We start from the raw sequence: 22,613 nt of genomic DNA, 5'->3' as shown, positions 1-22,613 counted from the left end.
CATATGTCTTCATTGACTTTCATCTCATTCGTGTGAACTAATTTAACTTTTAGTTAGTACCTAACTATCTACCGAAATCGTATAAGATCTTGGAAATTGTTATTTTAGTCTATTTGTCTATTGCGAACTGAATTAATTAATAATAGGGTTTACGGTCATTTTATTAGTATTTATTACGGAATATTTAGTATTATCGTATACATTTATTTTTAACTGCTTATTGTTGACCAAAGAATGTTACGGTATTATTACTATTATTATTAAACTACTTATATGATATTGTAATGTACAAAGGTGCCCCAACTTTTAAACTGTGCTTGTTATTAAGTTACCATATATTATATAAATTTTTAACTGTTACATCCTATAGTAAGTATACTAAGTAGTAGTGTACCTGAAACAAGTCAATAAAGCTAAAGACGAAAATAAATGTGGCTTTCCACTATTCTTCGTTGATCATCAGGATAACAACAAAGATATTTTTAATATTACTTCACTATACTAGATACAAAATTAATAGTTTAAAAAACTAATCAGTTTATTCACGGCCCCCCAATGTCTGACTGTCAATCACCTAGACGTATATAAAATAATTGCAATCATGAATCCAGATTAATCAAATGAGATGAAAACCATATTTCCGAAGATTGTGTAAAGGTGATTTATGAAATAGTAGTCCAGTAAAATGTGAGCACTGCTCGGAGGCCCAAACGGCCAAGTTCAGAGGTACTATCCAATCTTCCTATTCCTTCACTCCTCTAGCTCCAGTTATAGTAACTTCATCAAAAACTCCAAACCTAAATTATATTCCTCACTATTAAATTGTCTTTCTGAGCTATCTACTATAAGTAAACCCCTCATGGCCCTCATCACTCTTCTGTCTCTTCTAATAGTATTCTTAAAAAGTTAAAAAACTTAATTCCCAATATCTATTTATGTCTATTTTAGTCATCTATTTCCAAAATTAGTTTATCGTTTAACCTTTTATCAAGTAGGTAGTAGGTACACATAATTTTGTAATATGAGGTTGAATATCTGTTTATATATATAAACAATAATTAATATATTAACTATATTTACAAATTTACAATATTCTTATTATGTTAGTATATTTTAAATGTACGATTGTAAAATTTTTTTCTGTATTGTCTGTATTGTACTAAATATGAAGTGTGTATTATTCACATGGGCAATAACCTTTTGTTTTAAATAAATGTACGTTTAAAATTTAAATCGTATCATCTTTATCTGTTTTGGTCGCATTGTGTGATTGTGAATTATTAGATTTGGTTCATTTTGGTATACAGACTTTAGACGATGGTGTATATATGTATAAAAGGAATAAAGTGGGCGGTGGGCAGTCATTGAAATTGGGACACTTTTGTCGTATACTCGTATATCTATTAAACTTAATGGTTTAGAGAGTAGTGTTTGTTCACCTCTCCAGTAAACTGTATAATGTAGTTGTTCTATTTTCGTCCGTGACGGTTATTTAATCCTCTGAGAGAATACCTCTACCATCAAATAACGCGTTTATTATCTATTACTATTTCAACTCCACTAATTTACTGTAAATTCATCACGTCTCAATGCACCTTATTGGCCCTTATAGATGCATTTGTACCTATATGAACGTTAAACAAAAAAATTAAGTGTCACATACAAAGTAATATTATTGTTTATTTTAGATCAGAAAAATGAAGAACGTAAAATACATCCAAAAAATTTACCTAACAATGGTAATTGGTATTACACCTATAATTTAGTAATTTAAATAGTGTACGGATTGAGTCACGTCTCAATGTACCTTATTGGCCCTTATAGATGCATTTGTACCTATATGAACGTTAAACAAAAGAATTAAGTGTCACATACAAAATAATATTATTGTTTATTTTAGATCAGAAAAATGAATAACGTAAAACACATCCAAAAAACTTACTTAACAATGGTATTACACCTATAATTTAGTAATTTAAATAGTGTACGGATTAGATGAATGTTTCAAAAAATCAAGAGTAAGAAATTATTATTTTCGTTGTATGTTAGATCACAATGATCGCAATTAATCAGTTAAAAATCGGTATTTTATATTTAATAGAGTTTAAGACTGAGTGAATCCATAGGTATTTAATTTTTCATAGACAATTCAGTCCAGTGTATGCTACTAGCATAATGCTAGAAGACTACATAAATACATAATAATATTATAATTTAGAGGTTAGGTAGGTTAGGTTAGCAATGAATTTTGGATGGGGAAGGTTAAACACTTTTAACTTGAGTTATTGAAAATTAAGGCATTTGTATTTCTATATTAACACATTAACAAATTTTAAGATGCTTTATCAACGACCAGCTGGTTTTAAACCACGGACTAAGATATATAGGACTGGACACGAGATAATTATTATGGTTTCGAAATGTTATAGGTTGGGTGAAGTACGCATGAATTTGCCACCAAGCAGCACTAGTGCCGTCTTAGTATACTAATAACATACTAACGTAGATTTGCCGTTAGTATATTTAAAATTTTAAATAATTAAAATTTGTATAAGATAATTTCCATATTAAAATTTAAATATTTCAAAACAATATAAAAACTACGGCCAATGGGGGGTGATGTAGCCCCTTTAGCCTCCCTGGTTACGCCACCAGATGCCATTAATGCTTCGGTCAAGTATAGTCCAGCGTTACACTCTTGAATAGGAGTTTTTTAGTGACGAATCCTCGCCCCCATACATATATACGTGTTATTCAACCAACCGTACACCCACCTTCACTACCATACAAAATGCTAATGGTCATAATTGTCGTTGCTAGAGTTCAATAAAAAATATTTATAATTTATAATTAATGTTATTCTTGTAATAAATAAGCTAAGTGTAACTAAATTCCCCCGAAATAATCGTATAATATCTGCTGAATATATCGAATTGTGAGATTTTTATACTTATAGGTACGAATATTAACGTTTTTGTTTGCATTAATCGGTTTTTATTTATTTGTATCCAGTGATAATAAATCGAGTATGTGTGTCGTCGGAAGTAGGAGGAGAGAATATTTTGGGAAAATAAACAAACTCACAAACACTGGTGCCTACTTTAATATATAATATTGAGACATTGAGTAGTCGAAGGAAACGTATAACGAAATAAACGTCCGATCGTCAAGACGAAGAGGATACAAATTCGACTAAAAAAAAAAAATATGCTCGAATAGCTTATTATAACTTATAAAATAAAATAATATAATCAATAATAATATTATTATAATATTATTGTGATTGTCGTCGGACGGATGTCGTTGTTCAAAGTCCGAGACTGTTGGTCGACCGTTTGCGGCCGGGGCGAGACTTTCGGGTGCGACGCCTTGGCGGTGGACGACCTGTTCGGCGCCGGCGAGGACAACATCGTCTTGGGAAGCTTTGACGGCGTCCTCAGGGTATATGGTGTGCACGCCAACCCGCCGCCCGATTTGCGGTACTCGCCGTCCGACCTGTTGATCGAAGCGCAAATGGACAGTCCCGTGTTGCAGGTGTGCACCGGTAAATTAATCAGGTCAGTGTATATAACAATAATACAATTCGGACGTATATCCTATAGCTATAGTTTCACATAACGATCGGGCACGTTTTCGATTTTCACAGCACTTTTTAAGACGTCACATGTGCCTACCTGGAACTCATTGAACACAGACGAATTTTTTCAATTAATGTTTGAAACGTTGCCAAACGTCGTCTATTTAGTTTCTCATCAGTTCGAATAGTTTGATTGAACTGGGACATTTATAAAATTTAAAAAAATTATAATTTACTGCTTGTCGTCTGATTGTAATAAGTGTTAACCATGTTGTGCTGGAAAGGTGCCGAGTGTTATTTTTTAAACGTTAATCGTAACGGATAGTGATAAGATTTGAGATGAGATTAAACATCGACTGGGTAAATATAGATAATTATAATTTTAAACATTGGAAATGATCGGTGAATTTAAACGATAGCCACAAACCAGCTAAAAACACTTAATAGGTACACTATTATACGTTAACCTCGGAGTAACAACAAGACACGTCCCGATATTCCTGAAATCGATTTTTCCATGGTATCTTTTTCATGAAAGAAATACTTAAATTCTTTTGTACTGGACACTGGTACAACAACCTTACAAATGCAATTATTTTCTTCTGAGTTATTGCATACATTTTCTGTACAGTTAAACAGGATAACGAATTTTAAGATGGTCACCCAGAATATCTTCAAAAATTCAAAATAGGAACTTATCTTGTTGTTCTCCCAAGGTCAAGGTGGCAAGGTATTAATATCACTTGATTTTAAAGTTCTCGTTCAAACTGTTCAAAGTATTTTCCCTTTTTATTCGGCATCAGTAAATTAGATGTATATAAATGTAATGAAGTAAAAACTAGTATAAATACTCCTCAAAATATACTAAAATATTATGCTGGATACTTGTGTCACAGAAGAGTTATTTATCACTTTATCTGGAATCCGGATTTTTGTTACTAATACAATAAAATACTATGTAATTATGAACAATTATTTCTATCAAATTTTATTATTTTAAAATAACAATGTATTCAATACGACGTTTAATATTTAGTACCAATACAAATCGAATCGATTAATACCCCTAATTTATCGATGTACCCAAGTAGATATAGTCCAACTGTTTGAGAACAGATGAAAAAAATGAATGAATTTATTATTTATATAAAGTATAAACGAAGAAAATTAAAGTGAAGGAATAATACAAATATTTTTTTTTGACAACCTGTAGATACAATTTTACTGTAATGCAAAGTCTGAACAGTTTTTTTTTTTTTTTTGTAAGGAGAACCCGCGGCAACATAGGCCATTGGGTGTGGGGTGGTACGGTAGGGATTATTTTTGTATGTTTGTTTGTAGGTTTTTAATTGGGTAGGGTTGTAACACGTGTTTGTGTAAGTGTGGTAAGGATATGTTGCTAAAAATCCCGGGTGGTCACCCATCCGGGAGCTAGCAACTGCGGCCGGTACGTACGCTCAGTGCGTTTCCGCAGATTGAGCGTACGACCGCGCCTCACCAAGCCACCTGAACAGTTTTGTGTACTACCGATTATAAACTTTAATATATACCGTGTGTCCCAAAAAACAGGGGCCACTTTACCACTCATTACCATGAAAATATTTTTCAATTCTGTTTGCGGGACATTAAACTAGACTAATGGATCATAAATTTCTATGACTTACAATTTTTTTAACTCATGTATCTTGCGCATGCACAATAAAACTTACATTTTTTTTAATGGCAACCTGTAATTCGACTATCATATTCGGGTTTATCGATTTTTTTCAAGCCATTTTGATGTATCAACTTGTGTCCTAAACCCAAAATTGACTAAACTAGAGCTAAGGAGAATTTAAAAAATTAAAAAATTAAATTAATTAAATTTTTTTTTAAACACCATGCAACAAACAATCAAAATTATTATTATTAAATTAATTAACTATTTAATATTTATGAATTATTATCTTATTTTATTATTACACATTATGAAATTGTATATGGTCTTAATTGGCCGAGACCAAAAAAGAAGAAGTGTATTTTTGTTTCCATCAGAATTACCTATAATTAAGTATCTATTAAAATAATAATGAGCATTGGTATTTCTATTTTTGTTATTTACCTACCTATACCTATTAAAATGTGAAACTTATTATAAATTTAATTTTTTAATTTTTTAAATTCTCCATAGCTCTAGTTTAGTCAATTTTGGGTTTAGGACACAAGTTGATACATCAAAATGGCTTGAAAAAAATCGATAAACCCGAATATGATATTCAAATTACAGGTTTCCATTAAAAAAAATGTAAGTTTTATTGCGAATGCGCAAGATACATGAGTTAAAAAAATTGTAAGTCATAGAAATTTATGATCCATTAGTCTAGTTTAATGTCCCGCAAACAGAATTGAAAAATATTTTCATGGTTATGAGTGGTAAAGTGGCCCCTGTTTTTTGGGACACACGGTATATTAACTTTATAAATCTAGGTTCGTCGAGATATATTTTCGTTATTATCATAACTTATTAATACAATACCTCTTAATTACTATTGACATATGCTAAATATATATTTATATGCTTATTTATAAAATATACTACTATATTATAAAACATTTTTTCTCGCGAAAGTGGGAATCAATATTTTAATAATTATATTATTTTAATAATTTCTAATACTATTTCATTGCCGCCAAAAATATGAATACGTCAGTAATAAACTATAATAACTATTGTTTGAAATTATTTATGAAGGTCCGGCGGGGATTTAATTATCTCTCAGCAACTGTCAAATAAAAACTTTACAACTGATAGGGCAAAAGTTAAATATTTGTTATTTCGCTGACGTTTGAAAATGTAGTTTAAAGTTTAAAGTATAATATCAAACAGGGTTTAGCGGGATTGAATAATAGAAAAAAACATGTACCTATAACGCAATATAATATTACATCGTATTTTTCGAAAATTATTACATTGTTTATTTACTTTCAAATATATTATTACTTAAATAACATCATTTATGCTTATTGTACTTTTTTTTTTTATGTACAGGTTGTATAAAATCTAAATTAAAAAAAAAAAAAAAAATAAATATTATTACAGTGTATGACGGGTCCACTTATAGCAGTTACATAATGGAAAATATTGTGTTTTTAATCTAATTTTAATTTTTCGTGTACCGGTGTAATTGTATTTTTTTAAACTAAAAGACTAATTTCTAAGGAGTACAAGCAAAAGACTATTTTTGAACAAGTGGTTGACACCGTTGGCGGTCATGATAGAAACCTTAGATAACGTGATCGCAAGGTGCCGAATATATTTGGAAGCAGAGATAGGGAAATTATTGAGGTTATACCTAGCTTGATGGTTGTAGTTTTGAGTATTACGAGATCGGTATTAGTCGAATAAGTAGTCAAGAAAAGCTATTTTAATGAGGTATTCATTTTTAAAGTAAAATTATAATTATTTCATGGTAATTTGTTATATTTAATTTGTATGTTACACATTTTAATTCAATCATAATTAAAGGCAAAAAGTCACAAAAATGTTATTATTATATACTCAAAACTTTTTGTGTAAGAAATATATTTTGAATGCTAGAGACAGAGTTTAAAACAGCCTTTTAACTCATTAAGAATATTTGTCAAAATGTACTGATTTTTCAATTGGGCTTTAATAAATAAATTTCTATTTTCGCGTTCATGGATTAAGTATGGAATTTATGTCATAATACTAAAAGTAAACCCTTTTTAGAACATATTTGGTAGGATACCTAATCGATTTATTGCATATCATACAGGTAGACAACAATATTTAAGTATTAAAGAAAAACATTATGAAATATTTGCTTTATAATAAGTTATCATTAATGAATATTATGGGTATTAATTATGGTATATTTATTGTCAGCTGTTCGCCAAACAAAAACATTGCAGTTCTTCATCCGCTTTCATTAGTCGTACATGGGGTAAATTGCATAGCTGGATCAACAGAGCATGGTAAGTAATCTGTCAACCAATATGATATAAATATATAATTACATAAAACTTAAAGTTATAAACTTATAAGTTATAACATTCAAAAATTTAGATATTGAATTTTCCGTAAAATCTAGGTCTTATATAGTTATCTAATGGTTTTTTTTTTTATCAATAACAATCAATTATTTTCGGCGCATTCGAGTTAGGTCCCGAGTACTAGGGGCTAATCGCAGGTACTATAGTAGTTGGGTCCCGAATTATTTTAGGTATTCCACTAGTTCCTGAATATTTTTTTGTAACTACTACACTGTACTAACATTTTCATTCCCATTTTAACAGACTGTCTATGATCTATTTAGACCACAGGTATAGTTAAAAATGTTTTTTACAGTTTTTTTTAAATATTAAAATATATAATAAAAAAATTGCAGGAATAATCAATCGATTTGATTTTGTAAAATTAATGTCGTATACATTTTTACCAACACACATGTGATTTTTCAAAAAATATTATTTTATTTGTATTTATATTACATAATTATTTAAACATTTTTAATATTTTTTCACTTACACAAAAGTGATTTTGTGAAATTGATTTTTTATAAAATTCTAATAACTTATATTTTAATGGAAAAGAAACAAAACAAAAAAAAAACTGTAAAAAACATTTTTAACCATACCTGTGGTCTAAATAGATTATAGACAGTCCTAAGTCTGTTAAAATGGGAAGGAAAATGTTAATATAGTGTAGCACTTACTAAAAAATATTCAAGAACTAATGTTGTAGCAAAAATAATTCATGACCGAACTAGTGGAGCAATTTTAAATTTGGGACCCAACTAGGATGTAGCCATTATTTTAATTATTCGATAACTATTATAATAATTTTAGGTTTTTTACTATATTGTAATTTACATTATATTTAAAATGTAAATACAAGTTTTAATACATTCTTAAACAAGTATTTGCATTAGGAAATAAGATGGAACGTCAAGTGAAAATATAAATTGTATGATAAATTTTGTTTCATATTTAATTTTCAATTTAATTTTAAAAAAAATACCTACCTACCTATTTTACGTTTAATGTGTGCATAGTTAATATATTTTATAGAAATTTAACATTTTCCATGTAATATAAATTGTGTAATTTTATGTTATACAGAAGATAATTATTGCTTTTTCTGCGTAAATTATACTGAAATTAAAAAGCCAATAAGCTGTAATTTTGAATTTTATACAATTAAATACAATTTACATATATTAATTTCCTATATTGTTACTAGAAAATTCATTTATGGTAAAATTCTAAAAACTACAAAAGTGTAAGTAATTAAAAAAAAATATTAACCTAACAAATTATATCTTTTATATAAATCCATTAGGTCAAAACATAATGTTTTTTGTTTTTAAAAATAGTAATTTTCTTATGCATATCAAAATCCAAAAAATTTATATTTTATGAATTATACTTCGTTTAATTAAAATGTTAACATTTAGTTTTTTATTAAAAGTTATCCGTTAAAATGTGGGTTTATTTCATTTAGCGAAAAAAATATTTCTTGCGTTTGTTTTTAATTTGTTTCTCACAATGAACAGAAAAATAAGGATTTTCTTTGAAATATTTCAAAAAATATTTTTTAATTTCTTTTAGTGGATCGATAGAAAAAGCGCACTTATTAATACATGCCCCAACTGCTATAGTTTTTTAAGATGAGGGTGAATTTATTATTGTTTTTAACATAGTACATGTCTTCTGTAATGTTTTATATGTATATTTTTATTGTATTGTGTTGTTTATAATTTAATGTAGGAAATGGATAGATTATTGTGTTCGATCTTAGTACAACTATTTTTCGATTTAGAATTTATTTTATTTTAGTTTGATGGTTCTCATCTGACCTAGTTTTTAGTGAAATATTCTGCTTTTAGAGTACCTATAGAATTAAAAGCGGTATACTTATGGTTAACAAAAAAAAAAAGTAGTAAGAAATTTGTATTTATTAAATCATATTATAATATCTCTCCTATAGTTATTATAAATTTACCGTGTCAATATAATTTACATTGTGACATTATGGTCGCACTGAATTGTCTCGATTCGTGTGGCGTCATCGCTATTTTAATATACAATTCGATATCATATTATATTAATGCGATGATTATTGTCAATCGACAGGCGATCAGTATGTATTGGAAACGATGTACGAACACAAATTCGACCGGAGTGCATATCAAATGGTCGTGGGCCCTTTTGGCGGCGGGTTGGGCAACAGAGATTTCGTGTGCGTCATGTCACTGGACGGCGCCGTCACGGTATACGAACAACAGGCTTTCGGTTTTCGCACGGTGTTGCCCAATTACCTGCACCCGTTTCCCATCAAGTACGTCCGATCCGTTGACGCATTTATCACTCTCAACTCTGACCTATGCTTGGTCTGTTACAAGTGAGTAAATGTCTAACTTTGTGTGGCTTACTGCATAATATCTAACGAGATAAATGCTCACTCGTCCATCGGGTGTACAACTTTAGGCACTACAAATGACGATCGTCCATAATTTATTCGCTAATGCGGGTGCCGTGCGTATAGCTCATCGACTTTTGTGTCGAACTTTTGGTAGAACGTACACAACGCAGAGGCGTAGCAAAGTTTTTTTTTGTAGGGGAGGAGGAGCTGATAATGTGTTTACAAAGAGTTAGTTTAGCTAGGGTCCTCATAAGTTTTGCATACTGCAGAAATTGAGGTTTTATTAAATTAGATTTATATGATGTTCGGTGTCCGAACCGTAATACACATTTGTATATTTGCAGTAACTTTCATTGACCACAGAAATAATATTTTAAATTTCTTAAAATTTTGAAGGGGGAGGCCTTAGTCACCAACATCATTCTAGCGACGCTACTACTGAATTACAACATTGTGTATGGGTTGTAGCCTATAGGACTGCTGCAGGTACCTGACAAACCGCCTAAAATAATAATAAATAATATTAATATTATATATACGTTGTGCCACACGTTTGTATTGTTATTGCGTCGTTGTTTAGTGTTTACTCTGTTGAATAAACTGCTGCAATATTAAATTCCTAATGGAGCAGTAAAGAAATATAAGTTTTCGAATTTCTTTCTTGACGATTTTTGAATCGATGACAATATCCGAGTAGCAATGTATAAGCAAATATTATGACTGGCTAGCTGCGATGTGATAAAATCTTAACCATGTTTTTTTTTAGGATAAAATTGCGCTCTACTTCTCATTTTTTTTTGAATGCGATATTTTTTTATTATTATTTTCATTGATTTCAAATAATACAAACGTCTTTACGATCTTGCTGCACCCATCAAACTCTTGGGAGCATCTCCACATTAAAAAAAATCTTTTTAAGATTTTAAATTATTTTAATGAACTTTTTAAAAGTTAATATAAAAAATTCTAATTGTTATTAGAAATATTTTTAAATATTCTGTGGAAATAAATAATCGATTTAAAAGAGTATACTTTAAAACAAAGTCAATGGTAAATAATAAATGCGAATAATTGTTACTGTTACTGTCAAGAATTTATTGTCTTGAAAATATTTTTTCTCGAGTAATTTTTTGCCCACTATATTTGAATTTTGTATACTATGGTTTAAATTGTACACATCTATATATATTTAACTAGTTGGTGTATCGCAAGCCTTCAATAATAATGAAGTATATACTTGATATTTTTATAAATACCTAAATGTAACGTATTCGGACAAATTTATTTGTAATCTTTTTAATCTCGTATACTCTTCGTACAGTTAATTAAAAAACTACGATGTATGAATATTTTAACTAAAAGGATAATCTGACCTACGGTTATTAGGTATAACGAATGCTTTGATATATTTATAGTTTAGCTATAATAATAATATCATATAAACTTTTTTAATAAAACATATTATATTTTATTGAATTTTTTTTTATTTAATGAGCCCTCGGCAGCATAGGCCATTGGGAATATTGAAAATTATGTAGACGTTTGCATTCAGTTCTTCTGAGAAATATGTTTATTATGCTATATTTATATAAATAAACATGAGATAGGTACAAGGCTGTTTTCAATTCATGAAAAGTTTTTTTATCCTATTTATTTAGGAAAGTTAATCCTGATACATGAAATACTCTTCCAAACTTTATGTATTTAAAAGATTATTAGTATACTAGTCAATATGATGATATTATAGTATCATAGTATATTATGGTTAAATAGTTAGATTCATTAACTAGATAACTAGAATTTATTTCAGAATTTAAATGTACTGAGAACATGCTTAATTAATATTATACCTTTTTTTTTTCTAGTCCTGCTGTTTCACATAAAATCCCATAATGGTATTAGATATTATTGAAAAGGAGGATGTTAATTTTATAAAAATAAATATTCAATATATTACACATAAATAAAATCATTGAATACTTCAGTAGAAAGAACTATGCATTTTACAAGCTGGTAAATACTAAATAACTACCTTGTTTAATAATGCATTCAGATAAAAATGTACCTATATTATATTATTACTTACCAATTTATTATAATAACATTAATAACCAGATGTAGGTAATCACCAAAACACAATTTTTAAGTATTATTTTTTATTTTTTTTTTTTGGTCGTGAAAATCAAGTTTTGGCTTCGACAATTAGGTCTTTTAAGCATTTATAATAAAAATTATATAAGTAGATATATTCTTTTGTTTAGTGAATTAAAATAAATGTTTATTGTATACTATTATTATAAACTAAAAACATTTTAATTTTGTCTTTTTTAGTTGTAATTTTACCAAATATTAAATTTTGCTAAAATGTAATACAATTTCGTACTATTTGTTAAGAACTGTTGTTGGAGATTATTCATTGATGACCAAAACGTGATGAGTGCCATAACTCCAACAATAACAATCAGCGTCTGTATTTCTTATTAATTGATATTCTGACTGTCACGAATTGTACATATTTTTATAGTATATTGTCCATATTTATATATTTATCTTAATTTAGGTATATAATATTATTTTCCATCTATAACATTGTACTTTGTACATAACTCTAAGTCGTTCTCTTCACCACATGTATTATTCGATTTGACTTAAGTATAATATAATATTAATAAGTGTTAATATGTCGGAATTAATAATAATATACACGAAACACAATCAACGCAACGTTTGCGATTAATTAAAATGTTGTGTACAATTTGTAAATTATTAAAAAGGTCAAGCATAATGCTACGATGCAAATTCCTTAGGTACCAAGAGCTGGCGGACCCGAGTCTAAAACAAAAATGGCCTGTTTGGTCGTGCACCTTGGGCGAAACCGTATACGACATTCAGACTGTAGAAATAACACCATCTGCGACTACAATACATGTACTGGGCGAACGGAACTACTATTGTTTTCAAGGCAACGGCGTGATGTGGTTTATGAAACGGCTTCAGTATTCTCCTTGCTGTTTTCACTCTTATATTTTGGGTATACCTAACCATAAAAGCACACAGTTTTTACTAACTATAATAATATTACTTGCGCTCGTATAATATATTATAATATGCCGTTCATAGATTAAAATAATCTCGACTGACATAACATTATTATACTCCACAACAGATTCATTTATATCCGATTCATATTAGTTGACATCTACTGATTGAAATTTAAAAATTCAAAACAAACATACGCGTCTTCTAAAATTTTCAACTGCAGCATTTATTTCTTTGTTTGATAATTCTATAATACTATACTAATATTATAATAAATGGTGTTGCATACACATTACAATCATTCATTATATAATTTAATCATAGAGAATGCAGATGATCCTTATAATATGATCTATTTTACTCGCTAACACTGTATTCTTAAACCTAATACTTTTTCCCGTTTTTATTTATATCGGTATTGTAGTATTTTTTTTTTTTTTTTTTTTGTTTTCAGGCGAACACCCCGAAACGAAAACTATGTGCATGATTGTATCTGATACAGACAGTGTCTTGGTGTACGATAAGACAAAACTTCGATGGTCGGCCAAGTTGTCCTTTCATCCGTGTATTATTGCAAGGGCTTCTTTTAAAGTATGGTTTGCCGCTTTAGTGTTCTAGCTATTTTATAAGAAATGCATTGTTTTTCTTACGAGTAAATGGAAATTATTTATAATAGGCGTTACAAGGATGTTTAGTGATGTTGTCGGAAACCGGTGATTTGAGGTTTTGTTACCTTGGTACTGAACCCATGATATTTATGGCTCCCGAAAGACCTATCAAAGACTATAAAGACACTAAGAACCAACTAATTCAGTTGAAAAAGGACCTTCAAAATATGTCCATGCAAGATGGTATGTTTATTTCTTAATTATGTTATTTTGTTTTTGGATATGTTATGTAAATTTATTAAAATATTAATAATGTTTTATGTTCGGGAAATGTTCGAACCACATAAAAACTTATTAACAAAATATAATATTGTGTAATACAGTCAATTTATCATTAATAGCGCTTACAAAATAATATTTAGGTTGAAATATTTCTTAATAAATCTAACTTATTTTACATGTTAATTAATTTTTAACACATAAGAAATTACAAATATTACAAATTAGAAATTAGGAACTACAAAATATTTTTTATTTAAATTTTTTTAAACGAATGCATCAATATTCAGTACTCACTATAATTAAAAAAAATATTATACAGACATAAATAAATATATATATATAATATATTAGCTTCTCAATTTATAATAAGTGTTATAACGTTTCAAACTGAAAAATATCATGATATTAGCAAACCTGAGAGATATTTTGGTTCATGCATTTTATTTCCAAAAAATTTACTCATCAAAATTACTAAACAAAGTCGATGAAACTATGGCTCCAAAGCATACTTCGTATACTATTCAAATACATTTAAGTTCTATACGTATACGTTTTGAAATTTTAATTAAATTATTAATTAAAATATGTATAGGTACGTATATATTATTATGTATTGTATTTATATATGTAAATAGGTAAAACATTAATAAATATTATGATAAATACAATAATAAAAGAACACTGTCCTTTGCATTTAACACAATTTTCGGTTTTCATAAAATGTTTGAAAAAATATTATTTAATATACATACAAATTATTTTATTATTTTAAAAATAAATTACGTCTTTTTATATCACTGATGATAACGCCATAGTATTTGTAGATTTGTCGTTGAGTTATAAGTATTAGTTATCTGGACAGTTTAGTGATAACAATTGTTATTATTTTTAACTTAATTTGATTACTTAAACATTGAACCAATTTTTTTCTAAATCACAATAGATACATGTTTATACATTATTACAGTCGAATCATGGAGACTCGAAGTTAACTCGAAGGGGGGGGGGATAAAAATATAAAAATTCGCTTCAAGATACGTATTATTCCGTATTCGAGATACATAATTCGAATTCATCCAAATAAAGTTCTTAGTTGTCAATTTTTCCGTATTATTGAGGTTTGAGTTATCGTGACTCGACTTTATGTAAACCTTATATTGTATGTATATTATTACAATTTTTTTCACATATTAATTATTGTATATTTTAAATTGAAATATGACAAATATACAATAATTGATCAGGAATTATTATGCATAGAATACTTAAATTAAGACATTTTCATCATATTATTATGTTTTTTGAAAATATCTATCAAAAATGTTTGCATTATATTATTAACTAAGTATAGTTCATTCAAATATTTTAAAATTAAAAAAACTTTGAAATTTGTTATTTTTAATGATGATTTTGTTTTTAATTTTAAGAGACCGACACTCTACCACTACTGAAATTAAATACTCGTATTTTGAACTTACGTTCAGTGGGTTCAGGAAAACTGTGTGACATCGATATAGACGTGTCGTCATCTCTAGCCACATCATCAGTGCAAATTACTTTCCAAATAGTTGCTCCACTTGTCATTTCACCTACAGTTATTCATTTGAAAGACTTGAGTATGTATACTATGTATTTAAAAAAATTAAAAACGTCCTACAATGTAATCAATGATATAAATTTAAAACCTTTACAACAAAATATTTCATAATTTGTAATATTATGTCATCATGATAAAATCAAGTATATTTCTTATAAAAAAAAAAATATATTATTTAAAGTAGCTATCATCCTATTATATAAGTATAATAGATCAATACTTATAGATGAACGATTTAAATGTCATACATAAGTATACGATACGATATAAATTTTGAAAATATTGTCATATTATGTTATCTAACCGAACTTTTGAAAAAAAATTGTTCAAAAAAGTGTTTTTCTGTGTTTATCAGACTTGTAAGTTTGAGTATTTATAAGATAACCATTAGTTTTATACACGATTTAAAATGTCTATTTATAACGTTAGGTATGGTTAACAAACCATTTCGTATCATTGCGATGTTTTTATTTTTATTTTACAAAGCTTATATAGACGGTTACACTTAATGACAAATATATTTTTTTAAAGTCTTTATCGTAATGTCAACCTTTTTAGGCCAGTCTCGACAAGTTAAGCCACAAAAAAACTTATTTAACTCTCTAGGGGGTTAGTCGTGTATCAACAGATGGTAAAATACTAGTAAAATGTTCAAACGCGTAAAAAAACCTACCTACCAATGTAATTCTTATGTATTTTATTCTTTATCGTTATTTATACTGTACAACTTGGTTTGAGCTTACCTAGTTTTAAGAAGTTTCAATAATCCCAGTTTTAAATGTGGAATATTTCCTTCAAAAATAAAAGTCGCACATCAGATAAAACTTGCGGTAATGCGATATATAATGAAAACCATATTGTACACGCGCGGTATATTAGTTTAATTTTATACACAAAATCATATCCTTCAACGTTATATTATTATATATTTTAATGTTGATCGAATCGGTTAGGTATCGTAAAATAACCACCACGGCCAGAGACAATAATTTGAATATTATTTTCCCAATGGCGTTGGGTACCTGCAGTCGTTTTATATTCAGTGTCGTCGACGTGATGAAGGTATTATATGGTATATGCTGTATAGCGCATGAGTTCTGTGGTGTTTTTTTTTTTTTGTAAGTTGGAGGGTGGATGGATTCGCGACTCGATCAATCAGGGTACAATCCTTTCTGTTTTATATGTTAAACAATTATTAGTTCTTTATTTTCTGACTTCGAACTAGGACCATAGAATGTATAATTTGTATGCATATATTATACTGTTATGTGCATGTGTGTATGTTCTAGCCGATAGTATAACGGTCCGAGTGATGGTTCACAGAGAAAACGACGATACAGAGTCTGTAGTGTCGTCGATGGAATGCACTGTTTGCGCATACTATTCTGGGACATCGGACGTACCGGGCTCGGTGCAGCAGATTGTCCGGTTGCCATTGACGTTGGCGTACGAAGTCCATTCGACACCGTACTTAGATTTTAGTTGGTCGGCAAAAATATCCGTCGACGAGAGTCCAGTAGCACTAAAAACACTGTTCAAAGGTGAGGCACATGTACGGTTTTAACACGCTGATATTAATAATAATAAAAAAATAATAATAATAACTGTTATCATATAAAATGTATTCGGTTATGTACCTATTACACGATGTATATATATATGTATGTGGTCGTTGGACATTTTTTTATTAACTTTGTACGTAAAACATCTCATCATGTTTAATGAGCGTGTTTATTAATCATTTTAACGTTAAAATTTCTCTTAAAATTTAGTCGTAACTTCTCAGTATCATAATTAATTATTGAACGTGAAATTGCAAATATTACACAAATAGTATAAATTGATGTATTTTATGTTTAAAATGTTTGAAACATCAAATTAATATATTGAAAAATATAATGGAATATTATACTTTCATTTCATCATATATTTTGCTTTTTCCCTTAATAAATAAAATAAATAAAATATGTAAAAAAAAAATAAAAAAATAAATATATATATATATATATGTGTGTGTGTGTGTGTGTTACTTGTGTGTTACTTTTGTAGCTAAATTATAAATACTGAACACATGATCTTCGGAGAATATCAATCTTGATAGCAGAGTACTTAACAGAGTTTTAACTTTACTTTTTTTCCTAGTCCTACTTAGATACGTGGCTGAGTCACTCGATCACTGCATGTAACACTCATAATTGGACTATATAAACTGAAAATATAAGTGTAATAATTAAAAAGCTCACAGTGTAAAATATACTTCAGGTCTAGGTAGAGATGCTAAAGTATAGGTACATTTTGACATTTTGTTATGAATTAATTATTTTTCAATTTTTATTTTTCATGGTACTGCATCACTACGTTGTTAGCTTAAAATCAAATAAATATTAGCTGCATGAAAATGCAATGGTTTTCTCTGATAAATTAATAAATATATTTACATGAGATATATATATATAAATCAATTTAATGTTTTTTATGAATATGTAATTTTCTGTCAATATATATTTATGGCACAATAAAAAAAATTTACAAGAAAAGTAGTTGGGTAATCCGTACTATGCTAGTGTACTACATTTATTTTTTATTGTTGTACCAATCATACAATATAATTTAATATTATTTTAATTAGTTAATATTTTTTCCAACGGTACTGCCAAGATTAATGTAAATTATTGTGTAAATCGTGTATGTAATACAAGCCACTATGCGTTTATATTAAATAAACATTTGAATTTAATTACTTATGAGTTATATGATAAATCTGTTAGGCTGTACACAAAACTACGTTTCCAATTCGTTAAATTTCTAAAAAACATATATTCTTAATATTTTTCCACGCCTAATATAATATATTTCTTATAAGTATAACATTAACATCAAGTAATTTACAATTTTGCATCCCAAAAAATACATTTTCTTTTAGGTATCTATCGATGGCCGTTGAACATCACAATATACGAAGCTATCCATTTTCATATTAGCTAATTTTTTTAAAAAAATAATTACAAATACAAATGACATACATTGAAAATCATTTATGATCACTTTAGTTCTTATTGTTTGCAAAATTATATTTGGTACGCATTGATTTATGAAATAATGTAGTTAAAACTATTAATTATCCCACTTAATTCAAGTTTCTACTTGCTTCATAGTTAGAAAAGCGACAACAAATAATACACCTGTATACATTTATAATAACAGAGATATAATATTGTCGAAAATTGATTGTAATATTAAATTATGTCTCGCATAGAGTTTACCGATTCATCGTCATCGGAATTGTGTTTCCAAACAATCAGTGGTAACTCAAAGTATGTCTGTGTTACTGCATTACCCGCCAATCGTTCTTACGAAATACGATCATCTGGCCCCGAATACACTAATGTAATTCTCGAAGAAATTTTGTTCAGGTATATAAAAGTTTATCATAGTTATAACATTATTAATGACTGAGGTTTAATTTGAATACATGTCACTAAAACATTAAATGCAATTATTTTTTAGGCATAGAGAATATTACAAAACTAAGAAATGCGTAGTGCGCTGTGATAAGAATGAAATTCCCATTGCAGATTTATATCGGACGATTGAGGAACATGTAGAACTCAAAGGAAGACTCGATATTATACAGGCAAATTATATAATAATATTATCTGACATTCACTAAAATGAAACCTTAACAAGATTGTTCGTGGTTTTTTTGTTTTTGTTTTGAACATAATATAATATTATCATACAATTTTAAGTATTAATTATACGAGTTATAATCAATATATTAGTGTAGACATCAATTTCAGTTAACAAGTTTAATGAGTTGATACATTTTGTTGTTCATATTTTTCAATCAAACCCTGATAGGTATACCTATATTATAATTTTGTAGGTATTTTTTTTTTTATTTATCTTAATCATCGAAAATTTAGAACATTAGAATTTTGTTTGGTTAGTGGGAGGTTATGGATGGTTTAGGAATATGTGAGATAGGGGGTAAGGATTTTTTCACTAAAGTTGAACGATGCTTGACTGCAGCCACTCACCGGTACTAAGTAAACCATCAAACAAAACCATTATTTTTTATTGATCCCTAAAATTTTTTCAAAACATGCACATTCCTTATATATGTTACGGGCAAAGTATACAATTTGGTAATGTTATACAATGCCCGGGATTTTATATAATACCCGGGCGTTATATAAAATGCCCTTCATATATTGGGCAATATGGATAATACTATTTAATTGTAAAGTATAAAGCATTTTATTCATTATCTTTTGACAATAAATGAGTATAGTATAATAATAAGGAATAGCATTGAGAAGTACAATTAAATAGTATTATCCATATTGCCCAATATATGAAGGGTATTTTATATACGCTCGGGCATTGTATAAAATGACCAAATTGTATACTTTGCCCGTAACATATATGCCATTCTATAATTTCTTATTTTTTTGTTATTATAATACAAATTAAGTGGAATAAAATTCTTATGAAATTATCAATATTAAAAATATGGTTGGCTATTCCACGATGGTCTGCAATTAACAATTACAATTAGAATATATGATAATTAAATTATATCATATACTGTTGAATAATATAAGTCTAGAGTACTCGACAGCTTATATTTCTACACTGCATATGAGCTTACATAATTTTGAATAACAACGCAATATTAATTATAATAAAATTTCGTTTTTTTCTGTATAGGAAGACATTTCTTCATTATGTTCGCAGTATCGAATCATACAAAAGTGTTTGTTCAATAAACTCAAAGAAAATACAGTGCATTCTGTGTCCGGTTTGAACATATTGATAGACGACACGCACGAAACATTAACAGAGAAAATATCAGAAATTACACTTCTCAAACAGGTGGGTAGATAGATCGTTGTTGTTTTAAACCGTATACATTGAAACGCAATATTCACTAGGTTCAGTTACATTATTTTATAGGAGTTAAAAGCGAAATTTTCCCAGTTGATATCTCTATCGAGGCTTTTGATTACGATGTTGGGCCTGTGTTCTAAAAACGATAAAATTCTTCAAGAGTTCAAAGAAACCATCGTTCATTTTACTGATAACCAGGTAATTCTGTCAAAATATTTATATAAAATAACGCAATTCAAAGTAAAGATATTAGTATAAAATATAATATGTATTTTAGTTACCCAGTTCTTAAGAAACTGCTTAATGTGTAATTCCTACTCTTTTAATACCATACAGTCCGTATAAAAGTATTTTTTTTCTAATGGGCTTATTAATATTTAATAACATTGTCAATTACAAATTTTTCTTTGAGCTTAAAATTTACGTTACGTCATTATATATGAAGACTGGACATAATATTATCAACTCGCGATTAATTATTTTCATCAAAATGTCTGCATGGTTTTCAATCTTATTTATATGTTAGTTCTTAAAGTGTTCATGTCAAGTTTAAATTTTATCTACTAAATTATTTATTGTTCATTAACTTGGCAATTATGAATGTATTGTACAGACTAATATAACATTTAGATACCCGTTGGACTTTGGCTGTTATAAATATTTGATAATATCGATAAATGAGTTGAGTGAATAAATCAGTGTATCTAAAAACTATTCTGTCCCGCGATTGTGCTGATTTTAATAAATTATTTTCAATTTCTCCTCCAAGTGCCATTTTTATTTACTTTTAGGATGAAAATCATTCAAAAAACTATTCAAACTGCAGTGACTAAACTTAATTTAATTATTTACAATAATATAGTATGAAATTTGAATATTTTGAATTTTTTTTCTGCCCAATAAATATATTCTATAGTGAAACATAATATTTGTATTATAAATATAAATTAGTATTAAATTAATATTATTCTTTAATCGTCTTGGTTAGAAACTAAATTTTCTGATCAGGCGATTTTCTATCAAATTTGCCAATTTTACAAGATTATACTTATTCTCAATAACATTTTGTGCAAATAGAACTGGGAAAACATTGTCTTACAATCGTTGAGCTATTTGGTCGGCAACAAAATAACGTTAAATGTTCAAAAAGATGATTCAGCCCACATAGTAATGAGCCTAAGGACACTAATCGATTATGTCATACAACATATAACATCTGTCAAGGATGAATTACAGGTCAAATCGAAGAAAGAAAACACGAGAGGTACGTTATATAACATTATGCACTAACATAATGTTGTTTAATTTCGTGGTTTAAAAACATTAACAATATTAATTTATTAGACTGCAGAATTTTGTATTATACGTAGATAGTATTAATTTTTACATAGATTGTATCACATATTTTCACTATACAAATATGTTAAAACTACGTTTATCAAAAAATAGCATATCATAAATTCATATTATATACTATGTTTTGTCGTTTTACTATTTAAGTTTTTCTATTGTTTTTCCAGGTGTTTCGCCAATTCTAGAATCCGATGAAGATTTTTACATCAGTTAATTGTTTGAATTTTTAAAAATAGAAATCATACATGGAAGATATTATTTTGTATCACGACGTGTTATATACCAATAATAATTTAATAAAATAATAATGTATAAGCTTTTATTGTATATAATTTGCGTTGAATTTGTCAAAATGTGTTCAAAATATGTACCTATAGTTTACAGTGTCAAGTATTGTGATACGAATGATACGATACGCGCGAGTTAGCTTGCGTACAGATATTAATATACGCTGTTGCAACACTATTCAATTGGTAGGTACATAATATTATTGGAACGTATATAATATAATATTACTATAAATCATATGTTGTAAACTAAATATTTTGTCATCGGCATACACGAACGGTATTTGAATCAATTTTTTTTTGATAAAATAAATTGGATTGAAGTCTTTACATTTATATTATTCTCTATTGAAAATGGCCGACCGTGATTTCAATTCCGTTTGCAACACATAGGCCTACTGCCATATTATTTTCGCAACACATTTTTTAATATTAAAATTAAAGTGCAAAAAGCTCGAAACACGTGTAGTTTTTCTATTAAACTCGAGTGTGTAGTGTGCGCATTATTATTGTGTATACTTACTGACTGTGCATGTTTAATAAAATATAATAT

The 22,613-nt window shown here is 28.1% G+C and overlaps 1 protein-coding gene across 2 annotated transcripts in view; it reads left to right on the top strand.

Annotated features, from left to right (window-relative positions):
• Positions 1-22,093, top strand: part of BBS9 (Bardet-Biedl syndrome 9) — a 28,600-nt gene extending 6,507 nt beyond the window's left edge. The window contains exons 2-15 of one of the 2 annotated variants that reach the window (XM_089229939.1): positions 3,013-3,557; positions 7,464-7,552; positions 9,713-9,980; positions 12,809-13,032; positions 13,495-13,631; positions 13,717-13,891; positions 15,358-15,546; positions 16,817-17,068; positions 18,784-18,940; positions 19,035-19,161; positions 20,241-20,405; positions 20,487-20,618; positions 21,498-21,684; positions 21,941-22,093. In XM_089229939.1, the coding sequence (XP_089086065.1) occupies positions 3,298-3,557; positions 7,464-7,552; positions 9,713-9,980; positions 12,809-13,032; positions 13,495-13,631; positions 13,717-13,891; positions 15,358-15,546; positions 16,817-17,068; positions 18,784-18,940; positions 19,035-19,161; positions 20,241-20,405; positions 20,487-20,618; positions 21,498-21,684; positions 21,941-21,987 (2,409 nt within the window). In that variant the 5' untranslated portion in view covers positions 3,013-3,297 and the 3' untranslated portion in view covers positions 21,988-22,093. Of the gene's footprint in view, positions 1-3,012; positions 3,558-7,463; positions 7,553-9,712; positions 9,981-12,808; positions 13,033-13,494; positions 13,632-13,716; positions 13,892-15,357; positions 15,547-16,816; positions 17,069-18,783; positions 18,941-19,034; positions 19,162-20,240; positions 20,406-20,464; positions 20,619-21,497; positions 21,685-21,940 lie in introns of those variants that run through there. The other variant, XR_016192226.1, reaches the window with a different exon arrangement.
• Positions 22,094-22,613: the final 520 nt, after the last annotated feature.

Source organism: Diuraphis noxia, unplaced genomic scaffold (genome assembly GCF_037042655.1).
Source record: "Diuraphis noxia isolate RWA-SAM2 unplaced genomic scaffold, SU_Dnox_SAM2 contig0005, whole genome shotgun sequence".
In the NCBI taxonomy this organism is placed as follows: domain Eukaryota; kingdom Metazoa; phylum Arthropoda; class Insecta; order Hemiptera; family Aphididae; genus Diuraphis; species Diuraphis noxia.
Note: the sequence above shows the minus strand (reverse complement) of the source record. Positions and strands in the feature narration are given on the sequence as shown.